The sequence below is a fragment of the Chelon labrosus genome (assembly GCF_963514085.1).
Source record: "Chelon labrosus genome assembly, chromosome: 17".
Lineage (NCBI taxonomy): Eukaryota > Metazoa > Chordata > Actinopteri > Mugiliformes > Mugilidae > Chelon > Chelon labrosus.
In genome coordinates, this window is record NC_140350.1 from 23353139 (window position 1) to 23377523 (window position 24385).

The following is a 24385-nucleotide window of genomic DNA, read 5'->3' on the forward strand; positions in this document are numbered from 1 at the left end:
GAGAACATGCACACTCATGTTCCATTGTACGAGAAGATTTTGCTCCTCCTAAGCTAAATACAATCTACTTTGATTGTGAACCAATGAGATGCTGAAAGGTTTTCAGCCTCCTGAGGATAATTCAGATTTGTCTTTTTATCATTACAGGACGCTTCAGCCTGTGAAGGTGGCTAAACTAAATGCTTGAATGTACTGAAGCTCAGAGGGAGCAAAGGTACACATGAGAAAAGACCTTCTGTCAACAGGTTCAGGCCAGCGTCTGACTGACGGAGCGCGACACCGTCTGGATCTAAATCAGTCGATTTCGTAGCTAATAACTGAAGCGCCGGTTTTTAATAATCACTCCGAACGCTTGCCTGCCGCTTCCAAGATAAACACGTTCCCGCAAATCTGGTCCAGGAGCGCTCACGTACCTTTGGTCTGACATTGATGCAGGGGATTAGAGCGGCTCTCATCAGGAATCAGTCTCATCCAGCTTCCTCTTTCCCGAGGACCGTTCTCCGGAGCGACTCCACCACTGCAAGTCAAACTCCTCTTTGATGTGACAGCGCTGAGAAGAAGTGGAGCAGATGACAGTGTTGATTTTAGACCGACTCCGCCGCGGCATAAAATATTCATGTCGGCTCAGATCATCCCGAGCGTCGCTGCTTTGTTTCATCCCGCGAACCTCTTCTAAAACTCCAAAACAGAAAGTGTCCTAATGAATGCTGCAGCCTGTCGGTCTGTCTCACCTCTTCCTAATTCTAAATATCATCAGGTCTTTAAGAATCAAGGCGATTAACTAAAGGTTGACATCAGGTCGATATGCTGCACGACATTCACCAACTAATTTAAAACAGTGAAGACGCACAGATAAGAAGCTGTCGTGTTAACGTTTGGATCAAAACAGCATAGGCTTCCGTTCTGACACTTTTCCTTCAAAGGTACGATGGATGCACAGATAAACTATCCAGACTCAGTTCTTATGAGGATATGCACACGATGGGTTAGTCCTGCAGCCAATCGGAGCCAAACAAATTCAACTCCAGGGCGCTCAGACGACGTGTGGTCGGCAGATCTTTGCAGGAGCGTAATCAGTTCCCAACAGAGAGACTCAAGGCCACAAAAATCTTGTGAAGTTTGTCTGGCTTCCAGGTTATTATCCAACTAACGATCAAATACAACCACCTCAATCAGAACTTTCTAAAAACATTTGAAACTCTTGGAAACTTCTGGACCTGGCATTCATTCATGTAGATGTTACTTAGACATGTAGCACCCACCTAGACCAGACCAGGCACCCCCACCCCATAGCAATGACACTCCTTGATGGTCATAATGTTATGCCTGAACGTCTGAGTGAAGAATAAGACGTGAGCAGGAATCACCCTTCAGTGTCAGCTCCATAAAGCAAAGAGACAACTGCTTGAAAACATCTGCTTTGTGAGAATACTAAAAGCTCCGAGAGGTCAGATCCGTCCACATGTGACGGCTCATCACGGTTTTTCCAATTAGTAAAAATCCCGTTTGATAGACAAGTGTGCACAGCTGTCACAGTCTCTGGGTAAACAGACCGAGTGTTCGGGGTCTGAATGAGCAGCTCCGGCCCGTCGGTGTGAATGAGAATGATAAACCCTGCTACGCCGTCCTCATAGAAACATTTGCCAAATGAAAATAAAGCCCAGTCTTATCAGAAAGGGCAAACAACAACTTCACCGTCTCCATTTTAACAAGATGTTTTGACAACAGCCCTGACAGAATAAACACGGAGCCGGATGATGGGTGCGAGTCGACGGCGCTGCCTGGTACCTGTCTAGAAGACTTGATCAGTGTGGCGGAGCGCAGGCTGGACGGGCCGGCGGCCGCGGGCCTCTCCACCCGCTCCAGCAGGATCCTGGTTCTGGGGATGTGACTCCACGACAATCCGAGTCCCGGCTGCACTTCCCCGCTGCCACTTCTCGTTACATGGTTTGTTACCTGCGGGCCCAGACGCCATCGTGTTTAGTTTTTTTCCTCCTTTTCTGGAGATTATTAGCATTTCTCTGTCTGTTTTACGCTTCCTTAAAGCTTAGCAGATAATACGGGACTTTAAGACAGTAAAAGCATCCTGATTGTCCCAATTAGAGTCCAACAGGTTGTCAAATTATCTTTATCTCACTTCTAACTACTCCCTAATTTGAGGTGAAAGCAAATTATTTCTGTTTAAACATGAGCAGATCCTGTTTTTCTTTCTTTTTTTTTATTTATAACCCCCAGTTAACCGAACCAGCAGCTGTTGTTGCCGCCGTCAGAAACAACTTTTAGACACAAAGTTGATTTTGTTTTCAAACCGAGCTGAGGGAATGTTTAGTTTTCATTTCAGGCCTGAAGGCGATAACGAGGGGATGCGGTTTTGCGGAGGCCTTAGATTGACTCCGGAGATGTGCGGCGCATTCAGATCAGAGCAGCAGCGTCCTCACCAGAACAGCAACACTGAAGTCCTTCGCCATCGTCTTAAGAACTCCTGACACTTGTATCATCAAGGACATGCCTGGAGGCACAGGGAGTTGTAGAGAGGTTAGTTCATGGACAGAATACTTTGGTGCTTAAAGGGGAACTACTGTTTTTTTACAACCTGGACCTTATTTCTGGCATAAATTACGATCGTTTACTCACACATATAACTTTTGTGTCATTTGTAGACATTCGGGAGATTTTTAGGTCTGCATATATCCATATAGTGGGAGTGACTGGGGCACCGAAATGCAGCCTCTAAATAACGCATTATACAGATTCTGAGATCTATGGTTCGTCCACAACCTCAGAATCTGAAAAATATTCAGCCATGTTGCAAAAAACTAGCAGTAGCAAATTACAGGTAAACAAGCCAACTGTCGTGGGGGGTGAGCGGCGCTCAGAGATGACATCATCCAGGCCAGAAGACATCATCCGGGGTCTGTAGATTGACCTACAGACACTCAATATAACTTTTGTGTAATTCATATTCCTTCGGGAGATATTTAGATCCGCGTATATCCATATAGTGGGAGTGACTGGGGCACCGAAACGCAGCCTCTAAATAACGCATTATCTGCCGCAAAACTCGTTCATTTCACCAATATTTAGTTTTTTTGCAATATGGCTGAATATTTTTCTCCGATTCTGAGGTTGTGGACGAACCACAGCAGTAGCAAATTACAGGTAAACAAGCCGACTGTGTGTGCAGCGCTCAGAGATGACATCATCCAGGTCAGATGATCCGGATCATCCGGGGTCTGCAGGTCAATCTACAGACCCCGGATGATGATAACAGCTAACTCCGGACTCAACGGGGAATAGCACTAGCGTATCATAACAAAATATTGGTGAAATGAATGAGTTTCGCGGCAGATAATGCGTTATTTAGAGGCTGCGTTTCGGTGCCCCATTCACTCCCACTATATGGATATACGCAGATCTAAATATCTCCAGAAACAAAACGATCGTATTTTATGCCAGAAATAAGGTTCAGGTTGTAAAAAACAGTAGTTCCCCTTTAAGTAACTCAGCAGTGGCGGCTCAGGATACAGATTCTGAGATATTTACCTATAATATCTACATTTGTCAACATTTCCGTTGGCCTCTTTGGGCTCAGACATTTGTCGGATCACGGGATTAACTGTCCTTTTTTTCCCCCAGTAGTTTTAACCAAATACAAAATTAGAAAGATTTAGACATTTCCTTCATCAGCCTTTGTGTTTACTTGTCATTAAGAAAGTCTGTAGTTCACGCAGAGGGCAGCCCGTTTAATTCCAGCATGCCAGGAGCCGATCAGATCCTTCTGACTGGTTAATTGGTATTGGATTTGTAGGTCGTGATCTAGTTCAGTCGAGAACAAGATGTTTGGGATTAAAACCTTTGAGTTTGTGTGCGTCATTTAGTATGCAGGTACGATTTAGATACGGGATGAATGATTGTTTGGTGTTTTTAGGAGGCGTAGCTTGACTGCTAATGGAGGCAGTTTAATCACGGTGCAGCAGTTTATTCCTCAGTGTGACAACTTGAATTTAAAGTTGATGCTTGACAAGAAATTTCTCAGGCTGTTTACTTTTATTCTCCAGTATTATTAGAGCAGAGATGTCCGCGTTGGACAGACACTATCAGAATTACTATTACTGTGTTGTTGTTTATGGTGACTGATAGTGGTGTTTATTTCATTCATCTATTTTTTTTCCATCCTTTGCTCCAGAAACCACACTAGAACATGCTTCACTAGAATTAACTATATCTTTCTGAAAATAAAATAAATAAATAAATGTCTCAAAGCCTTCAGGTGTTGATTTATTCACGAATAAATGAGCCGTCAGTTCCCCTGCAGAGTCTGTGTAAACTGTCAATAGCTTTTAACAAAAATAATCACTTCTTTTTGTTCACTTTAAGCTTTAATTACGTTGTTTTGTTTTTCTCTCAGCCATCTGTAATGTCTTTTCAGAGGCAGGTTTATTTTACAAGCTCTCCGTCCGTGCCGGTGTAATGACCGACTTTTTAATTAAACGGCAGTTTTGTAGCTTTTCTATAAACCGACTGCTGGAAATAAACTTCAATAAAGTTCATTTGGATTTAGAACTTCAATTATTTTGAATATCCACGATCAGAATTCAGCCCAAGCCGCTGCAGAGTTAATGAAATCCTTTCTATTCATAACTGACATCAGAAATTTGAGCCTCTACTATAATTCTGCGGTTGAACGTGAACGTGCTAATGCTGCCGTGCCCGTTTTCATGCCTGGAACTAACTCAGACGTTAGACGTTTCCAGAGTGTGTGAGGCTCCCACGGTGGTATTTATTTTCATGGCTGCGGGTGTAAACACAGCCTCGGGTGTGATTGACAAGCAGAAAGAGATACCACCTTCATTTTGTTTGCCTCCCAGCAGAGGAGCGATAACGGCTGACACAGAGTCCACGATCACCGCCTTGACGGAGCCGCCGCCAGCGGACGACGCCTAATACGAAATGGGACAGAATTAGTTTGCTGAAAATGTGATCTGCAAATCTGGAGGTTTAGGAAAAAACAAAAAAAAAATCAAACCTGTTGAAGGCCACCACCCCGGAGGCCGTACAGACAGTCGAGTAAAGCGTGGACGTCAAACAAACGGAAGATGTGAATCCTCTGAAGAGCTTCCATCTGTAAAGTACCGGCTCCTTGTTTCTAATCATTTTCTCCTAAACATCATGTGATATCTGTTTAAAACTCAACCAACTCACCTGCTCTTCCGAGTTACTCGTTTCAGCTTGCAGCATCTGAAGCAGGCGGCTGGCGGTCAGCCCTCCCGTCGTATCGATATATATCACACTCTGTTTCAGCTGGTAAGAAATGTGCACTGCAACAGCAAAGCACACCTGGAAGACACAGAGAGCACACGGGGAATAGTTAAAAGATAACACGGACCATTTGTGCTGGTTAAAAATTTACTCTGAAAAGTATTATTTCAGCTGGGGCGCATTTATTCTGCAGGAGAGGGAGGGGGGGTTCTAAAAAGAGTGAATTTATGAGAGTGAAATCTTCAGTGACGGCGCAAGGAAGGTGGGAAATGTTCACCTGAGATTTGCCACTTCCTGGGCCTCCTGACAGCTCCGTTATCTCTCCAGTATACAAGCCGGAATCCAGCAGTTTATCTAAGCTGCAAGAAACAAGGAACAATTCATTACTCACCACTGCCATCCCGGATAATAAACTACTAAGTCTGAGTGCAACTGCAGAGCTGACAAATACTGCGGCCGGGTAACACAAACTGAGCGTTAGGGCCCAGACTGTTCTGAAGATGTTTGGCCAATTGCTGATTCCAGTTGCTTCAGATTGACTCTATCAAAAATAGTTGGCTTGGCTTCATCTGTCATATCGGTTTATGTGCAACACGTCGGCATGTTCACGTCCGAAAGCCCAAACCCGATCATCAAAAACAGCGAGAATTTAATAAACAGAACCAAAATAAGAACAAGATCATTACAGTCAGCACAAATCAAATCAAACATAAAACTGTCTTCGCTAATTAATGACAGAATATATTTCCTAATTTGGTCAACACTGAATAAATCTCAACTTTTGCTGAATAGGTCATAGGCGGTGTAGGCTTCTGCGTCAATTTGACGTCGTAGCTATGGCAACAGCCCAGACCCTAACAGACCCCAACATCGTAGCCAGAGGTTGCGCTAGACAACTTTTTCGTTGTCGGTCATTTTGACTGACAAGGTCATAAAAATCCCGTCATAATCTATTTTTACCTGTCACTTTAATTTTTTTAAAATGATAATAAAGACATATTCAATAGCATTTCATTTTCATTAAAGTTTAATTCATTTTAAGTACTTTTTCAGAACAGTATTGACTTTAAATTGTAACAAAAAAAAATAAAAGTTTCAGCTGCCGACACGTCGGGACGTAACAGCGTAAACAGCTCTTAGACGGTACCGTAGGGTTGAAGTGCTTCAGTGGTATGCTAATTCCATTTTGGTAGCCGTTAGCTGCATAGACATAGACATACATATATGTCTGTGGTCTATAGTTAGCCGAGCTCTGACGTGTGCATCAGTAAAATCGGTATACCAGGAAATCGTGCACCGACAAAAGTTCCGTGATGTTTGGAACGCAAACTGCGATCAGAGACAAGAGCCAATTAACAAGGTCACTCGCCACCAAGTGGTCAGGGGTGTGAATTGCAATCTGTCAAAATGACGGATGGCCTTCTGATTTATCCATCATATTTAAAAAAAAAAAAAAAAAAAAAGGTCAATGACGGAAAATATTCGGTTAACGCGACCCCTGATCGTAGCCTGACGTCCACCTTCCCAGAAATGTAACTACACGTCACAGCAACGCAGACTCCAAGAGCTGTGATTGGTCCGTTTGGTAGCAGCGTGTTTCCTCTTTAGTATTTCCGGCTGCTTCTCCATCTCAGCAATTTTCGCATTAACTGTTTTGTATAAATAAAGACAGAACACGTCGAGGAAAGGTTAACTGAGGAGGTTCTGAGATACAGACGTTTGTACGACTCGACTTTGGCGAAATTTTCAGTCGCCATTGTTGAAAGTGAAGCAGGAAGTAGAAATAAACATTAACCCAACTGGCAAAAAAGACACAGCGCCAACTAGTGTTTGGATGGTGTTGTTACAGAGCGAGCCAGACTGACGAGGCACAAGTATAAATGGATCGCACCGGCGTAGGCTACGTACGTAGGTTACGTCGTCTAGTCCTGCAGAGGCGTAAACTCTACTTAAAAGTTCATTAATATACCGTTAAAATAGGTCATGATTATGTTTGAGTGGAAGTGTAACAGGGGACGTTCTGTTTATTATTTAGAGGTTAATCAAAGGATTCATTCACTACCCAGAAGATAATAGATGATTAATCGACTGAACAATGTTTGTTGCAGGCTCAGTTCATGCAGGACTGCAGCAAACTAGACCATCGATGCCTGAAGGAATTAAGTATTGTCATCTAGTATAACAGTATGATGGTAAGGCACTAAAGACAATAAAATGAATCAAACCAAGTTAAATCAAATAAAATCTTTCTCTGTAACAACTATTGCCATCAAAGTAGTTACTTTTTAGTTACTAAAAAGTAGTAGTATCGAGTACTCGCCATACACGAGACACATCAATTTCACAACAATAAACCTGCCTAACACCGTGCAGGTCACCCTTGTGCATCAAAAACAGCTTTTGCAAGTCAAAACATGGATATTGGACCTCTGAGGGAGTCGTGCGGTGCCTCACTTCAGGACATTAGCGGCGGATCCTTTGGGTCTTGTTGGCTGTGGTATGGGCCTTGTTCCAGCCGGTCCTGTGGATGCCGAATCGGATTGGGATCTGGGGAGTTTGGAGGCCGGGTAAACACCTGGGCTCTTTGAAGTGTTAATTAAGCCGTTCCTGAGCATTTTTTGCGGTGCGACGAGGCGGACTGATTGTCTTGCCGTTGGGGAGTGCCGTCGCTATGAGATAATAACGGGCCTGGTCTACAACAATGCTTGGGTGGGTGGTATGTCTCAAGCGTTCATATCAACGTCAGGACCCAATCAAAACATTGTACTCCAACAAGATGAGGTTTCAATGTTGTGCCTCTTGGGCGTATATCCTTTTATTTAGTGGGAAAAAACGATATTGTATTGGACTGTGGCCAACTAATCCTGACGTAGCTCGGCCTACAGCAGGGTGTGTGACACTAGCTTTCATGGGTGGATCTGCAGCATTGATTATTCTATCCCTGCAAATGTTCTCAGTCATCCAGGTCATGGAGTTTTGAGAAACTCTACAATTCCAGTTGCCGTTCTTTAACGTTTTTGGGTATTGATTGTACCAGCTTGCAGCTGAACATGAAGATGTTGGTCAAGACGGAGGCTGAGGTCAAAAAGTCTGCAAAATAACTGAAAATCCGTTGGTGCTCAATACAAATCAACTGCTTATGGCTTCTTAAACGTTGCTCTCTTCAAACAATTCCTATTTCCACTTCTTATTATGCAATTTATCCACAGGATGAGGCCAATTACAACGATCCAGCTCATTTAACTGCCTCGAACTCCTGCAGGAAGAATCAAAGATGAAACTTGAACGATCTTGATTTACAAGGACGTAGTGTTTGATGTAAGGTCTGCACGTAAGACTTACAACCTTGTCAGTCTTGTTATGGGTTCTTTGTCGCTCGGCGGCTAAGACTGTTCTGCCTTCACACACCCAAGGTCATTTATACTAACCTCTTCCTGCCTAGTTGCAGCTTCTCTTTTTATCTGTTCACACTGCATGTAACTTGAGCAGTAAATCACCAGAGGTCTATTAATTTCCCACTGAACTAACAGAGGCCGGACCAATGCGATGGTGTGGACACGATTAAAAGAAGGCCTAGTTTCAGAGCCTGACGTCGACGAAGCACAGAAGTCCTGTGCTACTCTAACCTTTCCCTAAAGATCTGATTTCACATCAAAGTTGTGTTGAGTAAGGGCAAAATGTGTGTCAGGTTTGTTTACAGCCTATCTAGTGGCCCCAGCTGTTGTTTGAAATACTACTGGAGTACATGTCCCAACACACATTTGCTTGGAGCAGCTCTATCAATCACCGCAGCTGCAGATAAGCTCTGAAATTGGAATCTCGCCTTTAATTTAATGGCTCTTCCTACATCATGTAAGGTAAATGTCACGCAATAGGGAAGAAGCAAACTATACAGTCCCTGTTGGAACCATTTCGGCTGTGGATTGTTTCTGGCAATGCACAGCAACTCATCATTCTTGTGGAAGATCATTTGGGCTCGTTTTTTGGATGGATAAGTTTTGTTTTATGCATTCGCAACTAACCTGAGAAGCAGGGGGGAGTATTTAAAGCATCCAGGGTTATGGGGGTATAAAAGTCATTGACATTTTCTGCATAGGCAATGCTGCATGACTCTCCCTGATGAACAATCACTGCAAAGATTTTTAGATAAAAAGCCAAAAGGTACAAATGTATTTACATGAAAATGTAAGAAGAAGAGCCAACGACCTTTCCCAAGGTGTTACTACATAAAAAAGTGAGCAGATTATACTATATAGAAGCTTAGTAGTTATGTTTTTTTTGCTAATTTGTAAAAGAATTTAACAATTATGGTGTGTTATTTTGTTCCCAACTGAAACAACAAAGTAGTATCTGCAGCTAATGGATATTATAGTTAAAAGAAAGACTAAAGATCAATGAAACCAAAGTCCCATCAAAGTGACAAACAACCATTCACATGAACGCCTACAACGAATTTAGAGCTACTAATTGACCTAATATGAATGTCCTAGGACTGGTGGGACCCAGAAAAAAAGACCTATGCAGCTGATTTTAAACACAAAACCTTTTTGCTGTGAGGCCACAGTTAATTACTGTACCGCAGTCTCACCCCAAAACACAACATCCATTATATATTAGCAGAACAGTAAATTGTCTGAGACACGCTTATGCCTCACTAATGAGAAATGATAAGCATGGTGTTAAAAGAAAACTGAGGAGAAGAAGGAGAAGAAGAAGAAGGGGTTTAGCGTGATGTTGGTTTGTGTCAATTAGTGAGAGCTGGGTATCAAACCTCTTTGATACCCAGCAGAGCACAGACACAAATATATTCAGAGCATTTCTCTCATGTCCGATGTTGGTACATTTTTTATTACCCTACATACCTTACATATATCTTTGTGTATTTATATGTATATTTTATAAATACATTTGTATGTTATATATACTTTTTTAATTTTCACCTCACTATACTTTATTTATTTTTACCTTTTTTATTGACTTAAGTCTCCTATCTGTGTAATAATGCTTTTCTCTCTGTCTATCTATTCATCTATCTGTGCCCATCTATCCGTCAATCCATCCGTCTATCTATCATCCATCCATTATCCATCCATCTAGCATCTGTCTTCTATCTATCATCCATCCATTATCCATCCATCTAGCATCTATCTTCTATCTATCATCCATCTATCCATCATCTATCATCCATCTATCTATCTATCTTCTATCCATCTATCATCTATCATCCATCCATCCATCCATCATCCATCTATCTATCATCCATCTATCCATCTATCATCCATCTATCTATCATCCATCATCCATCTATCATCCATCATCCATCTATCATCCTTCTATCCATCTATTATCCATCTATCTATCTTCTATCATCCATCTATCATCCATCATCTATCATCCATCTATCCATCTATCATCTATCCATCTATCCATCTATCATCTATCCATCTATCATCTATCCATCTATCCATCTATCATCTATCCATCTATCATCCATCTATCTATCTTCTATGATCTATCATCCATCTATCATCCATCTATCTATCTTCTATCATCTATCATCTATCATCCATCTATCTATCGTCTATCCATCTATCATCCATCTATCCATCTATCATCTATCCATCTATCATCCATCTATCTATCTTCTATCATCTATCATCTATCCATCTATCATCCATCTATCCATCTATCTATCTTCTATCCATCTATCATCCATCTATCCATCTTCTATCCATCTATCCATCTTCTATCATCTATCTTCTATCATCATCCATCTATCCTTCTATCCATCTATCATCCATCTATCCTTCTATCTGTTCATCAGTCCATCCATCCATATATCTGTCTATATATCCATCCATCTAGCTAACCGTGTACACGTTTGTCTATCCATCTATCATCCATCTATCATCCATCTATCAGGGAGCAATCTCATATATCCGCTCACTCTTCCTGTTGCACTTCTTCTCATATTGTGTCAGTTGATAATTTATGTGTATTTTATTTACACTGATGCATCTGAGGTCGTTTGGTTCATTTGACCAAACTACTAACATTTTAAACCTCAGTAACTGTCTGCTCTTTTTATTCTTCTGGCTCACATGTTAACACTTGGTGCGTACGCTCTGTCAGTCGCAGCACTGATTCGTCCACGCTGAAGTCCAGAGCGGTGATCTGTGCAGCTCATGGAATCTCATCATCTTACTTGCGATGACTGATGTGACAGGTACGCAGTTAAATTTACATGGACAAGGTCCTCCGGTTTGAAGGTTAAACATCACTGTGAGCCTGTGGCTGCCTGAAAGTAGAGCTCCCACCACCCACAGTGAGACTGTGAGGAGAGAAATGGTTGAGGAAGGACTTATTTGCATTATTCCTGTCAACAGTGCAGAGAGGGCTGCTGTGTTGATGAAACATCAGGTTGTGTTCTCGTAAGGGCTCATACGGATGAAAGTGATTGCCCTTGAAAAGTCACAGATTCAAAATCCCCCATGGGCTGCACTCATCAGCGAGCTGAAAAGACTCGCGCAGTCCTTGGACCTGAAAGGCTTCATCTTAGTGTATGATTGGAAGAGAGGCGGTGAAGAGGCTCGGCTTTGTCAGAGAGTCTTGGTTTTCTTTAAAAGATGAGTTTTAGATTCCCGTGGACAACTATTTTCCTTCCCGGGGCCATATCCTGAATAATGATTTAAGCAAACAGTGGAAATTAGCAGCATTTCACGATAAGACGGGGGGATAATACTTCAGCTCCATTAGCTGCACCGCTGTGACGGGTGTCTTACAATTTCACTGTATCATGCATAAAATGACAACAAAGGCTTTTCTATTTCTATTCCTTCTATTTTTCTAAACACTGAGCTCCTGCAGTGACTATCTTGATTTGATATCAAATGCAAACATCTCTGCAGAAGCTCTAGTAATGCCGTGCTATCACAAATATTCTGTACGTGACACAAGCCGATTAGAGCTGTAAACCATTATCAGCCTTCGTCGTGCTTCTGGTTTGTATGAAATATTACGACGACACCGGCAGAGAGATCTGATAAGGTTTGTTTAGTTTCTGAAGCCTCACTTATAATTACACGCCGTTTGATTCGCTGAGTGGCTAAACAAATAAGAACCATTTATCATTTATTAATTATTACAATACCAAGGTTTATGAAGCAGAATTTATGTCTTTTCAGTGTTCCTGCGTGTAAAAGGACAAAAACAGATACTACTATTAAGTCATACCAATGAGGGGAGCTGTTTAACTATAATAGAGTTCAGGAAAGGTTTCTCCACACATCCTTTGACAATACATCTGTTTCTTTTATGAAGTTATAGTAGGGAAGGCTTTAATTCATTTAATTCATTTCTATTAGCTTGTTGATATAAGGCTAAAAAGTCTCCCATTGACTGTGCATATATAGACGCACGTACAGGCGGGAGAAAGAAGTCCACACTCGGCTGTCATCTATGAGCACGACGGAAGAAAATGGAAATACTCAAATATTTGCATTCATTTAATTCAAGCTGAAGACGTCACTTATCGGCCGTTGCAGTGGAGAATGATTTCCCATAACTAATTTCCAGATTCTGACGCAGGGGCCAGCAGAGAGCTTCTTCTTCTATGTTCATGAAATCAGCTTTAGTCAGGAAGCTAAGCTAAGGAAATATGACTAACACAGTGACTATCCAGAACGTTCAGAATGGTACAGTTAACAGCCGGTTTGGTGGCAAGTGAAATTTAAGACTTTCTAAGACCATTATAGGTTAAATTTAAGACTTACTCGAAGTACAAAAATAGGGAAAATCAGAGACCCAGAATTACTTGCAAAATAACAAAATGTATTGTCATTCAACTATCAACTACCCTCTAGATGTGATTTAACATGCATTGAGACATGTCCCAACTTCCTCCATCCGATGTGCCATGCATAGTTTTGTAATGTATTTCAATGGAATTAAATGGCTTTGAAACACATCGCTGTAGACCGCCGTAGAGCTCCGGGCGTCACGTGACTTTTTGGACGTAAGGATTTCGGACCTGACAAAATGTTATTTAAGACCTACAATGCAAAATATGCTCGTATTTAAGACTTTTTAAGGCCTTAAATTGGCATTATCAAATTTAAGACTTTTTAAGAATTTTTATGACTCCGCGGAAACCCTGTTGGGAGGTGCACCTAGTTTAAACGTATCTAAGTAGAACCCTGCAAACATTTGTCAAACGAAGGATTTAGTTGCTGAATAGCAAATCTAAAAATGGTTTGTTTTTCAACTGTATGGATCAGCTGTGATTCCTAAACCTTGAAGATCTCGTTCCGATGTAATGTTCCTGTGGATAACCTGACTCCTGACAGCTATGTGGAAGCTACGTTGACGCGTCCCAACACCTGAACATCACTGTAGACCAGTAACAGTGTTCCTCAGGTGAGCGACACTCATCTGGCCAAAGATCAGACCACGTCAGCTTCTTCTTCAGCCGTAACATAATGACCACCTGGTAATAAGTAAGGCTGATTGTCTGGTTATCAGGAGGAAAGCACTGAACCAATGCCACGCAGCCGAGGCACACTGATACGCATCAATAACTCTTATTGGGACATGTAAGCAGACAGAACAATTCAAGTGATGGCACTAATTCTCCGCTCAGTTGCAATTAAAGCATGTGACGCAATGAAATCGCCAGTAAAACCTGATGCGGTAGAAAACTATACGCAAATATGATTTAACTCAGAGAGATTTAGGTCACATCAATTACTTGTGATCAAGTGTCCGTGTAACAATTGCTGTGGCAGGTTTGTCGAAACTGTTTACGACAGGCGATGATTCAGTTTTATAGTTCACATTTACACCGATCAGCCACAACATTATGACAGGAGAAGTGAATAACATTTAAACCATCTTGTGACAGTTCAATGTTCTGATGGGAAACTTTTGGACCTGGCATTCATTGGTGTGGATGTTACTTAGACATGTAGCACCCACCTAGACCAGACCAGGCAACCCCCCACCCCCACCCCATAGCAATGACACTTCCCGAGCACACACACATGCAAAAACGCCTTAGGAACAACTAAAAAAAAAAAAAAAACATGACGAACAGCACAAGGTGTTGACAACACAAGGTAGGATGCACGATTATCAGTCTTAGCCAGATGTTCCCCATGAGTTTACGTTTTTTTAAACTGCATCTCTGCATGAACCCCACACACCTCACTGTCCGTCCCACGTCTCTCATTCATCACCAGTTCACCTTTTCACCAGTAGAGCGCAGCCAAGACACACACAAATCATACGGGCTTTACTCACGGGGTGATCCGGTTCCATATCACTAATCCAAAGGCACTAACTAATTTATGAAAACCACTTAAAGAGCTAAGTAGAGAAAGAGAAAAAAAAAAAACACCTGCGATCATTAATTTAACTGAAACAGTGAGTTTAACAAAAAAAAGAAAAAAGAACCATCGAATAAATTATGCCTTGCTGACCTATTTAATAGATTTGTACAGATGAATGTGTGTCCTCGCTACAGGAATATTTATCTGCTTTAACTGCACACAACTGAATTTTACAGGTTAATTGTGAGTACTGCAGTAATGTGATGATCGCAGTGTTCAAGTAGCTTCTTTCAAGTAATTAAATTTTACATTTTAAAGGACGTGTCTGTTGTTTTTTAAAGTGGAAAGCAGTCAAGCTGGAGGTCACGTTAATGCAGCTGATATATCTGAGCTAAAATGGAACAACCAGCGCAGGACTCGGGCCTTAGCTGCTAAAATGTTTCCCCCAACGTAAGAAATGCAGCACACGGGCCATTTCTAAAAACGCTCTGTCGCTCGGCTGTATTTTTAACTACAGCAGCTCCACACGCCACAGAGCCGAACAGCACCACCTGCAAACATGATGCAACCATCCGCTATTCCCAACAAAGATTAATCTAGTATTGTGTGTAAAGTTTTTAGCTCATCATCCGTCATATCGCCACGATGGGACTAACAGTGTGTCACCAACCCTGGCAATGTGACCTTAGGAATACATAACTGATTTTGGAGATGATGCATCCTTTAAACTCCTGTGACACTGAGCCCACCGTTTAATTCCCCAGTCCCTGCAAGGCGAAGGCAAGGTGTGCTCTGCTGTGTGTGTGTGTGTGTGTGTGTGTGCACACAATCGTCTTTACCTGGGATTTCCAGTGGAGAGGATGGCTGTTGAGCTCAATAGTTCCTCGTACAGATCTGCACCTGACACCGGAAAGGCCGTGTGCTGGGCCAGCAGCACTCGGCGGATGGCGAGCAGAGCCTGGAAAACAGAAGTTACAGCACATGACGCTCGCACAACTGCTCCTCGGATCAGCTGTGACACATGTGCTCCTCACGTAGACATCCATTTCAGCCGGCGCTGCTGAGTTGGGTATTTTTCCGCCCAGTAAGTCCATTCTTATTTTAGTCCAAGGGCAAAACTTTGGACTGTAATCATAATACATTTAAACGGTGACACCATGGATTACTCTCACACCCCAAGTGGTTCCTAATGGGAGTAGCTAATAACTCATTATTGATTCATCTGATTAATTTCTATTTAACCGTGCCAGAAGGGGTGAAAACGTGTGTGTCCATCACTTTTTGTCACCTTTTTTTTTGTCTCTTTGCAGAATAATGGGTCTTCACCATTTTATGTCAATGTTGGATTGCACTATAAGAAAGAAATCTGCAAAATCCTCTTACATTTTGACATTTTTACCCAAATAATCAATTATCAGATTAACCGTTTTTCTCTAGATGTTTCTGTTCATCAACTAGTTTAAGGAAATATTTGATTATTAGACCTTTTCATGGTGAAAAGAATGAATCTCTACTAAGAGTAGAGTTTTATATTCACTTTTTATGTAATGCTACTTTTGACTAATGGGAGTAGCTAATAATTCATTATTGATTCATCTGATTAAAGTGCACCGGAAGGAGTGAAAATGTGTGCGTCCATCACTTTTTTTAGTCTCTTTGCACAATAATGGGTCTCTACAACCCTTCACATATACTTGGACCATTACACTTGTCCTCCTGATAACACTCATCTTTTCATGTTAACCCACCATCATGTGATAATTTTGGGTTGCACTGTAAAAAAGAAATCTGCAAAATTCTCTTATATTTTGACATTTTTACCCAAATAATCGATATTATATATTATCAGATTAACTGTTTTTGATGATTTGATCTTTTCATGGTGAAAAGAATGAAGAGTCTTGTTACGCCACCATCTTCACCATTTTATGTCAGTGTTGGACTGCACTGTAAAAAAAAAAAAAAAAAAAAAAAAATCTGCAAAATCCTCTTATATTTTGACATCTCTACGCAAATAATCGATCATCAGATCAGCTGTGGGTGATTGTTGTATAGATGTTTCTGTCCATCAACTAGTTTAAGGAAATATTTGATTGATTTGATCTTTTCACAGTGAAAAGAATGAATCTCTACTAAGAATCTCTACTTTTACCTTCACCTTTTATGTAATGTTACTACGTTTAGTGGAAGCACTGGATACACTCATCTTTTCTTGTTACTCCAAAGTCTTCACCATTTTATGTCAATGTTGGGTTGCACTGAAAATAAATAAATAAATCTGCAAAATCCTCCTATATTTTGTTATTTTTACCCAAATAATTGATTATCAGATTACCAGATAGTGTGTCTTCCAGGCTGGATTACTGTGACTCATTAACGTCCAAATAGCTCTTTAAAAAGCCTCCAATTGATTCAAAATGCTGCAGCAAGAGCATTGACAGGAATTAGCAAGAGTGATCATATTACTCCAGTTTTAGCTTCTCTTCATTGGCTCCCTTTAAAATCCTCCTCCTTACACACAAGGCCCTTAAAGGCCTAGCTCCATCGTATCTTAAGGACCTCATTGTACCAGATCATCCCAACAGATCACTTCCATCTCAAAATTCAGGCCTATTTGTGGTTCCTAGAGTTTCAAAAAGTAGAATGGGAGTGGATATTACTTAGACATGTAGCACCCACCTGGACCAGACCAGGCACCCCCACCCCATAGCAATGACACTCCTTGATGGCAGCAGCCATCCCCAGCAGGATGCAGCCTCACACAGACACACACACAAAAACACTTTTGGAACAACTAAAAAAAAAAACATGAAGAACAGCACAAGGTGTTGACCTGGCCTCCAAATTCACTAGATCCCAAACTGATCAAGTATCTGTGGGATGATCCACAGGACACCCTCAGAAGGCCCATGTCCATTCTCTGATGAGTCACCACAAAGGAAACCTGCACAATACTAGGAAGGTGGTCATAATGTTATGCCTGATCGGTGTATACTGTTTCTATTGCAGTTCCCCACCATAAAAAATAGTTTTAAAGAGAAAGATGTGTCTAAAGTAAAGCTATTATATTTGCTGCAGTTTGTTCAGATTGTGAAATGTATTCAAATGTCACTACAGGAAAACAATCACACCGACAGACTACTCTATAAGATCACTCACACGGTTTGTTTAATTAAAACTGTAGTGGAGCAGATCCAGAATCATCACTGAGTCACCATAAATCTGGACAGACGCAGAACAAGACCCACGCCTCTCATCGGTCAACAAAACCGTGGTGCTTGTTAGAGGGTCACAGTGCGTCTTCATTAGGTCTGAATAAATTTGGTTCCTTGTTAAAACTCGACAGCTAAAGAAATGAACCTAGTTTTCATGCAACTGGCTTCGTCTCCCCGTCGCTACAGGAGCTACACTCCCGATAATGAAAATGAATGAAAAGTTGCACAGAAGATTGCATAGTTCTCACTTTCTAACTCATTAGGGAGGGAAATGCCGAATGTCTCAGCCCACACTAACCCACTGGATCCCACACGGTGATGGCAGACAGGACCAGGAGTCGTTACCGTTACACCAGCCAATCAATTTACTTCCATTTGAATGCTCCACTTAAATAAAAAGTATATTTTTTTAGGTTATTACTCTTTGTCTTTGCTAGCTAAGCTAAGCTAACTACAGTCCACTATTAACATGTTGGTTCCAGTAGCTGGCAAGGAGCAGGGATTTATATTATTGGTTAAAAGCGGTTTTGAGTTTTGTGGGTTTGCACAGGAGAGGTCGCATGTACTCGCCCCCTCCTCCCCCTTGCTCTCTACCCCCTCATCTACTAATATGAGTGAGGAAGGTGTAGGTGGAGGCCAAGAGTCCTCTCCAGCTGTATAACCGCCAACACCTCTCACAATGAGCTGCCTGTGGGCAGACAGATAAATCATGTTTTCAATCCAAATGCAGATTACTGCTGCTGCTGCCGCCGCCGCCGCCGCTGCCACTCGTGTCGCGGTTTAAGGTCAAGTTAAGGAGATCCTGGTGGTAAATCACACCCACTCCTGAGCAATCAAATCAAAGAAAATCTCAAAACAATGTAATCAAATCCCTCCTTAATTACACCCTGTCGACAAACGCACACTCCGTCTGAAATATGACACAAAACAGAAGGTAAGGACACGAAGCAAAATCTCCCTGAAGGTGTAGAGAGCTTGAACGTGACTTCCTGATTCCCAGAATCTTAGGACTATCCCGACTATCCCTCTTCGAAATCATCAGCCCACAGGGTATTTAGATTTACGTTGGCTGTCAAAGGAAAGTTGAATTAACTTGAGAGCGGTTTTAAAATTATCCGATGAAACTGTTTGCACTGGATCCTGAAACATGACACCACTCCACTCCACGACAACGCCGTTCACAAACCAGGCTGATGTGTGATGCTTCTTACGTAGGTTAAACTGAAAAACATCAAATGTCAAGAGTCAAGCTTTCTCTAAAAAGAGATTTAATAACTGTTTAGCAGATTGTTTTATAAGTCTCTCCTTCAAGGCAGAGAGGATTTCCTGCTAAAACAGCCAAAATTTATTGAGGAGAATCTGCTGGGTCTCAATTAGTGAGACCCCTGATGAATGTTTGTGATGCGAGCTCGGCTGATAGATGCGTTCTCGCTGGAAAATCTCTGCCTCGAGTAGATTTAATTGGACAGCTTTAGTCAGATTAATGTGTCGGTGCAGGTGACCTCCTGGCCGTTGTAAACGCGCGTGCATAACAACGGTTTGAATCAGCAGCAGGAGTCTGACGGAGTGCAGGGATTACGGTTATGGTTATGAGCGCAGGAGATACCTGCAGGCTGGAAAAGCTGGTGCAGCTCTGCCGACGGGGCAAACACCTGAACCTGCTGCAGGCAGTGAATCAGGAAAAAAAAGAACATCTGAAACACAATGGCAAAAATCTTTGAAGTCCCCCTCCACTCAATAATGTATTTTGGTTAGTGATACTTCCCCTGCTTGACCTTCACAGCACAGAACGACGCAGTGCACCAGAAGACGGCTGAATGTTTCTTACTTAAAATCTGAACCTGCAACAAGATCTTGTGATACGCTTGTAGTTAAACTTGTATTTATTCACTAAAGATGAAGCCCATACTACTGTGACATGTCAGTGCTGAAATACAACTAAAGTACTACTGCTATGCATCTGAAAAGGCTAACGCTAGCAGAGAAACGGTCCAAATCACCTCAACGACAGTCAATTAACACCTGTGGTAACTGAGAGAAGGAGGCTGCACATCAGCTATTTAGCGTCAAACCACTTTTTTTTTTTATCCCAGCTAGATTATCCTAGCCTCCAACACGCTGTGAAGTGCGTTTTATATAGGTTACACATATCTGCGGTGCACACTATTGATAAATTCATGTGTTTATGTTCAGTTCTGTTTGTTGCTGTGGTTGTAGAGCATGTTTTGTTTTTTTTGCTTCAGTAAACTTGCTGAAAAGCCTCCGTAGCAACAGTTTCTATTCAGGTCAACAATATAGATTTCATTACTTTCTACTGTGTTTTTATGTGTGACTCTTTCACCACATAAGTCGTTCAGCCCCTCGTAGGCGGTACTAACGAGAGTATTTTTGGCTCAGGGAGGTGTTGCCGATGTGATGACAGTCAGGCATAAAATATTTCTTTTCTTTGATTTAGTCCTACCTGGCAAACATTCAGAAGCAGCTGAACCAGCCTGCAAGAAGAGTCAAACCTGATGTCCTGACCTGCTGAGAGAGCACAGACCACTTGCTACCAGCATGTAGCTATAGTCTCCCATCAAACAGAAGCTGTCTCGGAGGATATCTGGGTCCCAACATGAGCTCCCTGACAAGCTCACAGCTTATTAACCAGGAATGTGAGTAGCGATGTGATCCCCGCTGTGACCGTGACTCTGGGACTTCAGATGATTCAGGAGAAGTTTTTGAAAGGCTGCCTTCTCGGTTACTGATCAATACATTCCTTTGTAGATTGAAGTCAGCTTTAGATGTGGTACTCTAACATCGGATCTGAAAATAAAACATGTTTTGAAAGTACTCATATCAGGGTCCAAAATCAGCCAGAACTCAACGAGCTTTAAGCGGGTGTACTTTGACAACAAGCGGCATCCTTATTTATTGCTGATACCACTATATATTTAATGCTGTGTAAAAAATATACAGTAGTACCAGTGAAGCTACTGGACACCGAATTTCCCTCGGGATAAATAGGGTATCTATCTATCTATCTATCTATCTATCTATCTATCTATCTATCTGTCTATCTATCTATTTGGAAACCAATCCTGGTCTAGTGAAAATGGAGGAGACATATTTAAAATAAAAAAGATATTTATTCAGAGATTTTGGATTTGGCAATAAGGTAGGAGGTTTAAATGTCATTTAAACATAAATTCATACTCAAAGCAGTTTCATGAAAGTATGTATGTTCAGTACTTTCTTCTCAGTGTCTGCGCTTTATAATCCCTTTAAAATCTGTTTTCCTCTACGTGTCTAGATCACATGCACATCCACTCTGACCACAGTGGAAATGTTACTGACCAAAACGCTCACACTCATCTTTTTTAATGCAAATATTTCAAGTAGATTTCAATGCCTGACACACTTTTATCTACAAGGCCTCTCTGGGTTTCCTTCATGACAATGTGAGCTCTGAAAAGTTTGGTGAAAAAGAAAAAAGTAAAATAATAATAATAATAATAACTTCCTGCAAACTGCCCATAAGGTCACTTCTGAGTTAGGCAGAATTTCTTTCTGCTCTCTTTAAATCTAAGGGAGACGACCTCTCTTCGTAGGTTCAAAACTATAATAAAGGACTTTGTGGGAGAACCATGGAGGAGTTTGTTTTGGTTAGAAACTTACAGGCAGTTCGTTTATTGCACCTACACTCTTTTTATACCTTAATAGATCCCTTCTACAGCTTTTTCATGCTGATACTATTTCGTATCGACAGGAAAATAAGTCTAGTTGTACTTGCAGACTGGGGAAAAAAAAAACAAAAAAACAATACACTGAAAAAATAACTGAAAGCGAAGGGGAACCTCGATTTGAACCCGCACTGCAAAACAATTACACCTCGCTTGTTAACCAGACGACCTGATTTGCCTCGGGTGTAAATAATAACCACAGCGGGGGATCTGCTTTAATTAAAGGTGGCTTTTAGGAAATAAAAAAATAAATGCTCTTAGACAATGAAACACTGCATGCTGCATGTGGGAGAGTCTTAGATCAACATGATACTGGCTGGGGCTTAATCATCCCACTCTGCAGTGTTTATTCCAAGTGTAAAATGTGGGTGGGTTTGTTTTTTTTGTTATATCACGACAAAAGGAACTGTAACTATGAGAATGTGTGCCTGGTGGTTTAAGGGGCTTATTTAGAGGCAGCACCAGGATTTGGTGGGAGTAAAATATTGTGGTGAACAATGTGTTCACCCACCCAGCAATCTGGCAAGTGTTTTTACTTCCTGCCACGCGTGGTAATCACGGATACATGTTTAATTTATGTGTGATATAAATACCTTATAGGACACAGAACATTTCTGGGCGAGCTCCTCAATGTCAGACGAGACCAGGTCCTCCACTGTGAAAACAAGAAGCCATGCTCGTTACTGTTAGCTAGCTGCTTTCTCATTAATTAACAAGAAGCGTCTCCACACAAGCACGAACCTGTTTTAATATCAGCAGCTCGCAGGTCGCGAAGCAAACCTTCATCCAGTCCAGGACACATTCCCTCTCTTAAGACTACCATGGTCTTTCATTGTTGACTACTAATTCACATTTGGCTGAAGATATAACAACTTTAGCCGCTAGCTACAGTTGTTTTTAGCTCACCCAGCTAGTTGTTTTTAGCTTAGCGGCTAACTTTAGCAAAGTTTTCTATCGCTACGGTCGTTAAGGACAGCATTAAAGCTTTTCGTGAAGTATTTTCCAAAGTTTCAACCAAAAGTGTAGTTTTAATAAGATAAATTAATTGTTAACAAAACTTTTTGGACGTCACCTGTGCTACTTCACCAGTCGTCCACGCTGGTTTGTTTGACAAAAATGCGCGAAGGTTAAAGTATCCGCCTGTTGCTCGCCGTAGCAAAGTTCACACGCGTTGCCTTTTGGGTAATGTAGTTTACTCTTCTAATAGGATTAGAAAATGATTGTTGGACATTATTTAGCGTTATTTCTTCATGATTTGTGCAAATGAAACATTAAAAAATATACATGTTAAATATTAAACAATTTTATAAAATAAATAATAAATGTTTATTACATTTTTAAATTAAATTAAATTACATTTGAGGTCCCTCTAACTGGATAATAGTTTTTAAGAGAGGAGAATGTCCAGGTGTAAGTATCAGTAAGATGTTGGACCTTGTTAGTTGTCCACTTCACTTAAAAATCTTCTGTCTTCTGTAAATCTTCTGTATTTTATAACTAATTATTTCCCTAATCTCATGTGTACAGACGGACACATCGCCTCTTCTGTTTAAGCACTTTAAAATTTCATATAATGTATGCTTCATAAATTTGAATAAAGTTGGATTCATTTGATCTGATAATCTGTGGAAGAGGAAAATATGATTATTTCAGGGATTCGTAGAGAATTCTCTAACAACCATCGATGTGTGAGTATAGCTGTGCCCGAATGAATTGTATTAAAGTTAAGGATAAAGAGCTGATAGTGTGTTAATCATTTTACCACGCCTGCGTGTACGAGTAATAACGTTCTACTCTGTCGCTGTGAAGTTTTAGATAAAATCCAGCTGCTCTGTTCGCTCCATTACTGAAGACTTATTCTGAAAAGTAATTTATATTTCCTGATTAGTCTTGAGGATGCCGTGCATGTAAAAGTTTTCAGCAAAAAAAAAAAAAAAGAAAACACTTGAGTCAACGAGGTTTACACAGTATATTACAAGAACCCTGTGCTAATTAAGCACTTAACATTACATGTCATGCATGGAATTACTTTCTCATTAGATTTACTAATATGACTTGAAGTAGATTTCAGTGTTTTTGACAGCAGGATAGAGGCCAGAGGTGCAAATGAGAAATTGTGAACCCAATTACGGCCCCTTTATTCTACTGAGACAATCTCCAGAATTAATTTATTCACCAATTATGAGACGATCACTATCCTGGCTGAGTTTTTCTCACGTGTACTTGTAAAAATAAATGTAGTAAAAAGAAGCAAAAGGCGGGTTTTGTCAGAGAGTGATAATTAGCAGGTTGTATTTGACAATAAAGATGACGCTGTCAACCCTGATTGGTCTGAAAGGATAGGAAGTGGATTCAGCAGGTTTTAGCCGAAAGCTTGAATCCAGATTGAAAACACTGAGCCACAGGTTTTCTAGTAAAACATGGCATACGGATTTTGTCAGGCAAGTTTCAGGTACTTTTATTCCTGAATTGTCTGTTATGGGTCTCAGTTATTCACATTCATCCAGGTACATTGACAAAATAAAAAAGTCTCCTCTAACAACAGGTAAGTATCTGGTCGTCATGGGAGTTTCTGACCCACACAGGTTCATCAAGTGTGGGGAAATACTTCACCAAAGATGAAGACCATACTGCAATGCATCTGAAAAGGCTAACGCTAATGCTAACATCAACAATTTGCTGGTAAATTTCATTGCAGTACACGGAGAAGACTTCCGAAATACTGCATTTATTTTTTACCTAGCTACACTATCCCATCTCACAACACGCTGTGGAGTACTATGAAATGCTACTGATGGTGCTGAGGTGCTGCATGTTTTTACACAGGCTATACATATCTGCAGCTCACAGTATGTAGCGCATG

The 24385-nt window shown here is 41.1% G+C and overlaps 1 protein-coding gene across 1 annotated transcript in view; it reads right to left on the minus strand.

Moving 5' to 3' along the window:
• rad51d (RAD51 paralog D) overlaps window positions 1-22705 on the minus strand; it is a 23927-nt gene extending 1222 nt beyond the window's left edge. Inside the window, exons 1-10 of the mRNA XM_084565320.1 lie at window positions 22264-22705; window positions 22116-22177; window positions 15425-15543; window positions 5537-5618; window positions 5203-5337; window positions 5027-5122; window positions 4847-4940; window positions 2439-2509; window positions 1789-1956; window positions 414-550 (exon numbers count right to left, since the gene is read on the minus strand). Coding sequence (XP_084421446.1) covers window positions 455-550; window positions 1789-1956; window positions 2439-2509; window positions 4847-4940; window positions 5027-5122; window positions 5203-5337; window positions 5537-5618; window positions 15425-15543; window positions 22116-22177; window positions 22264-22345 — 1005 coding nt within the window. The 5' untranslated portion in view covers window positions 22346-22705 and the 3' untranslated portion in view covers window positions 414-454. The remainder of the gene's footprint in view (window positions 1-413; window positions 551-1788; window positions 1957-2438; window positions 2510-4846; window positions 4941-5026; window positions 5123-5202; window positions 5338-5536; window positions 5619-15424; window positions 15544-22115; window positions 22178-22263) is intronic.
• Between the last annotated feature and the right edge of the window lie 1680 nt (window positions 22706-24385).